Source organism: Salpingoeca rosetta (genome assembly GCF_000188695.1).
Source record: "Salpingoeca rosetta unplaced genomic scaffold supercont1.10, whole genome shotgun sequence".
Taxonomy (NCBI): Eukaryota; class Choanoflagellata; order Craspedida; family Salpingoecidae; genus Salpingoeca; species Salpingoeca rosetta.
The window spans coordinates 1,338,244-1,343,243 of NW_004754924.1; the positions used below are offsets into that span (position 1 = coordinate 1,338,244).

A 5,000-nucleotide genomic window follows, 5' to 3' on the forward strand; every position below is an offset into this window, starting at 1 on the left:
CCCTCCACCGCGCAAACGCGCACACACACACACACTCACACACACACACACACACGCACACACACACACACGCACGCACACACACACACACACACACACACACACACACACACACACACACACACACACACACACACACACACACACACACACACACACACACACACACACACACACGACGTAGACAAGCGCCGTGGTGTCGTGGGAGGAGCCACAGGCATACGACAACATCGCCATTGCCCGCATCGCATCCAACACCAAGCCCGGCAGCGCGTTTTCGCTTCTCGACTCACCGCATCGCGTGGTGGTCACGGCCTGGGATACAAGCGACCTCACAGCCACGTGCTCGTTTCTTGTGAATGTGGCAGTCAATCCTCGCACCACCGCCACCACCATCCCGCTCAAGTACGCGGCGTTCAACAGCCGCTCTGGCTGGAAACTGCAGAACGGCGGCATTGTGGAGAGCGCAGAGGTCGACTTCATCGACATGACTCAACTGCGAGACCACCAGCTGCTGTGGTCAATGCCCACAGCCCATGGCGTGGATGCCAACGAGTACAAGCTGCGCATCCAACCAAACAACGGAGATCGCTTCTCCATCACGTACCGTGGCCTCGACACGCAAGCCCGCCTTGTCGTGGACATGCTCCTGGTGGACAACGTGACGCTGCGCACGCCACACAACCACACCTCGCACGCTGCGTGGCCTGATGCGTACACACGCGTCACCATTGTTGATCCGCGCGATTTGAATGGCGAGGCCGTCGAGCAGAAACTGCACTGGTTCACGAGTTCCACGGAGACGAGCATTGTGCTGCAGCCAGATGACCCCACGACACCAACGCACCTGCGGTTTGCCGGTGAGGGCAGTCTACCAGCGGTGGATTTCACGTTTGAGGCCATTGAAGTCTCTCTTCATTGGCCCCACGTCCCGCTCGCCGTCGAAATAGCGAATGCAAGTGCACGGGTGTCCACGCCAGCATCTCTGGCGCCTCCACCCGCAACAACACCACACGGCCCCGCCACCACCACCACCACCACCACCACCACCATCACCACCACAGCAGCGGCAACAGCGGCAACAGCGAATGTAAGCAGCACTGTGGATGATTCAGCCAACAATACAGCAACGCACCACAACGCGACAGCGACAACAACTGGGCCACCACCATTGCCCACAGGTGCAGCTGTAAGTGCCGACGAGCCCGTGTGGACGCACATCATGCCGTTCAGCATACACGTGAACAGCGCCCTGCAAATGAATTACGCGTTCACAGATCCCGTTGATATGAGGGTTGTGCGCACGCAGCGCCACCACATCTTCGGTATCGCAGACAGCGCACCGCCAAGCTTTGGCGACTCATGTCCGTCGGACATTGTGGTTGACGCCGCCCCGGGGACGGCAGAGCAGAGGGTGTGGTGGAAGGAGCCTGTTGCGATGGACAAGTATGGCATCATCGCAGTGACGGCTTCGCACACGCCCGGCTCTGTGTTCTCCATGCTGCTCGCGCAGTTCTCGACGAGTGACGCTGTTGCGAAGTCCAAGGACGAAGAGGCAAGGCACGGGTATCACACGGTCACGTACACGGCCATGGACACACACGGGCTGACTGCCACATGCTCCTTCACCGTCACGGTGCGCGATGTGGAGCCACCGACCATCACGTGTCCCAGTGACCATGTGTACGTGGCTGGACTCGGCACGAACACGGTGGCGATCACACCAGACGTCACACGGCCGCCCACGATCAGCGACAACGCGCTGACTGCATGCGAATCAACGCTGAGCAAGGCTGGCCTTGACCCATCACCCTGCCTGACGACCTCAACCCCATCACCAGAGTACGGAGTGGGGTCGCATGTCATCACCCTCTCCGCATGGGACGCGAGCGGCAACGTTGGCATGTGCACGTTCACCATTGTCGTGCGCGACGAAGAGCCCCCGACCATCTCCAACTGTCCCACCCTGCAGCCTGACATCCTCACCACCAATGACACGGCTCGCGTGATGTGGGACGACGTTGGTGCCACCGACAATGACGTGCTGCTGCGTGTTTCCAGCATCCCCGCCAAGGGCACGCGGCTGTCCATTGGCACGCACCCAGTTGTGGTTGAGGCTGAGGACGTGAGTGGCAATGTCGCGCGCTGTCGCTTCAACGTGACCATTGTCAACGTTGGTGCAAGCTCGAGCAATGGCGATCAGGACACCACCACCACCGCGGACAAGATCGGCATCGGAGTGGGTGTGTCATTAGGTGTGCTGCTCGTCCTCAGTCTGGCCGCTGCCGTGATTGTGCTGTACCGCCGCAGCCGCGCGAAGCCACACGACTTTTCAGACATGTTGGAGGACATGCACCTGCAGTGTATGGACAGTGCCACGAACGACCAGCCCGTGAAACCCATGGAGCTGAAGCGGTCCACTGTGTTCACTTTGGAGGAGCTTGGGAAGGGCAACTTTGGCATCGTCTTCAAGGGGTGTGTGCGAGATGGCGTGAGGCCAGAGTACCTTGTCGCCATCAAGCAGCTGCATGAATCGGCCGGTGCTGTTGCGCGGCAGGAACTGCTTCAAGAATGCGCAATCATGGTGCGTTCCGTGCTGTGCGTCTGTGATGGTGTGCGTGTGTGGTTGTGGAAGTTCGTTTGTTGAGTGTGTGTGTGTGTGTGTTGTGAGCTTGTATGTGTGTGTTTGTGTGGGTGTGTGACTTTGTCACTTTGTCACTTTGTCACTTTGTCACTTTGTCACTTTGTCACTTTGTCACTTTGTGACGTTGCTTGTTTGCGTCTATGTTTATCCCCATGTGCCATTGCCATCCGTCCTTGCTGTAGGTTCCACTCAACCTTCTGTCAAAACCACTGCATCCGCTTGCCCGCTTGCTCACGCAAACCACGACCTTGCCCCACCCCTCACACACGTACACACACCAGGCCCAGTTCAACCACCCGCATGTGGTGCGCCTGATTGGCGTGGTGACCGCTGGCGAGCCCATGCTGGCTGTGCTTGAGTACTGCGAGCACGGCTCCCTCAAGCACTATCTCAAGAGCAAGGACATCTCGCTTGCCGAGCGGTATTGCATGGCCGCAGACTGCGCTGAAGGGCTGACGTACCTCACCTCGCGTGGGTATGTGCACCGTGATATTGCGGCGCGGAATGTGCTGGTGAACTCTCTCCTTCACTGCAAAATCAGTGACTTTGGTCTCTCCCGCGAGAAAGGTGAGCTGGGCTGGCTACTGTGGCGGGGCGATGGTGGTGTTTCAGAACATGTGGAAACTGCGTGTACACAGGTGATGTGCGCGTGATTCACGTACACTCAAGTGCAAACACTCACTCATACATACACTCACGAACACACTCACACACACACTCTCTCTCTCTCACACACACTCACACGCTCACACACACTCGCTCACTCACTCACTCACTCACTCACTCTCTCTCTCTCTCTCTCTCTCTCTCTCTCTCTCTCTCTCTCTCTCTCTCACTCACTCACTCACTCTCTCTCTCTCTCTCTCTCTCTCTCTCGCTCGCTCACTCATACACTCACACACACACACACACATCTCTCTCTCTCATTTTGCATGGGTCCATCCAGGCCCCGAGTCCGATGCGTACTACCAGGGGCGCGGCGGTCCACTGCCTGTGCGCTGGTGTGCAGTTGAGGCGCTGGAGGACCGCAGATTCACCACGGCATCAGATTGCTGGAGTTATGGCATTCTGCTGTATGAGGTGAGGCACACCATGTGTACTGACTCGCAGCTGCAAGCCGCCCGCTACAGGAATGAACGAAACACGACCACCATCAACAACACCAACCACAAATAGCACCTCGCAGGTTCTGTTTTAGGTACTTATTCTTGAGTGTTCAAAGCACTCACTCACTTTCCTAACTGTGTGCGCGTGTGTTTTGTAGATTTGGACAAATGCTGAAACCCCATACAGCAACTGGAACAACCAGAGGGTGAGTGTCGTCTTCACATTACGTGTGTGTGTGTGTGTGTGTGTGTGTGTCGGGAAGAGGTGGCGGCAGAAGAGTAACCCATCTCGCTTGTGTGGGGGTTGAGAACAGTGATTCTTGCTACTCTGCCTGATAGTATTGTCCGGGCTCAAAGTTACGCCCTCACGAGTGTCCCCACTACTTGCGCATCGCATGATTTTGCAGGTGTGGGCGGAGGTGACAGGCGGTTATCGTCTGCCACAGCCTGAAGATTGCGTTGACGAAGTCTACAACCTCATGTTGAAGTGCTGGGACGTTTCGCCCTTGCAACGGTATGTACATGTGTGTGTGTGTGTACTTATTTCGCTGTCTGGAGCCTTTCTCTCCTCCTCCTGTTTGTCTGTCTTCTGTGTCTGATGAAGCAACCCGTCTCTGCTCAGCAGCGCCAACTCATACACACGCACACACACGCTCATGCACACACACACACACACACGCTCATGCACACACGGCCATCGCTTATTTTTGTTATGAACAGCCCCTCGTTCTTGGACATGGCGGTGGTCTTCCACCGCCTGTACCAGGCGACGACAGCCGAGGTTGGCAACGGCAGCATCAACGACAACGCAGCTAACAACACGGGCAGCGCCAACGCCGAACGGGGCCAAGGCGACAACAACAGCACCACCTACGACGGCTCTATTGACAAGAGGCTGCCGCCGCAGCTACGGAAGATGCCTGACCTCAAGCAATACTGCAAAGGGCAGTACACACTCGAGCGCACGGTGGCCAGTCGCCTGTACAACGCGGGCCGACACGGTTCACCCCGCTCGTCGCGTCCAACATCGCCGCAGACATCGCGCCGGCGCCGAAACGACAACGACTACGAGGGCTCAGCGCGCAGGTCTGGCTCTGGCTCTGGCTCCGGGCGGCGCGTGAACCGCGCTAGCCACCGTGCTAGCGCCATATCTGTGGACACGGATGCCACGGCGTGGGATGACACGTACCAGTACAGCTCGTACTCGGAGTACGGTGACTACAGCGGCAGCATCTACCGCAAGCCGCGGC

The 5,000-nt window shown here is 57.7% G+C and overlaps 1 protein-coding gene across 1 annotated transcript in view; it reads left to right on the forward strand.

Moving 5' to 3' along the window:
• PTSG_12191 (TK/RTKC protein kinase) overlaps window positions 1-5,000 on the forward strand; it is a 12,194-nt gene that overhangs the window by 6,196 nt on the left and 998 nt on the right. The window contains exons 11-16 of the mRNA XM_004994628.1: window positions 185-2,584; window positions 2,926-3,211; window positions 3,591-3,724; window positions 3,909-3,956; window positions 4,158-4,264; window positions 4,471-5,000. The exon at window positions 4,471-5,000 is cut by the window's right edge and continues 998 nt beyond it. Of these exons, the coding sequence (XP_004994685.1) occupies window positions 185-2,584; window positions 2,926-3,211; window positions 3,591-3,724; window positions 3,909-3,956; window positions 4,158-4,264; window positions 4,471-5,000 (3,505 nt within the window). The remainder of the gene's footprint in view (window positions 1-184; window positions 2,585-2,925; window positions 3,212-3,590; window positions 3,725-3,908; window positions 3,957-4,157; window positions 4,265-4,470) is intronic.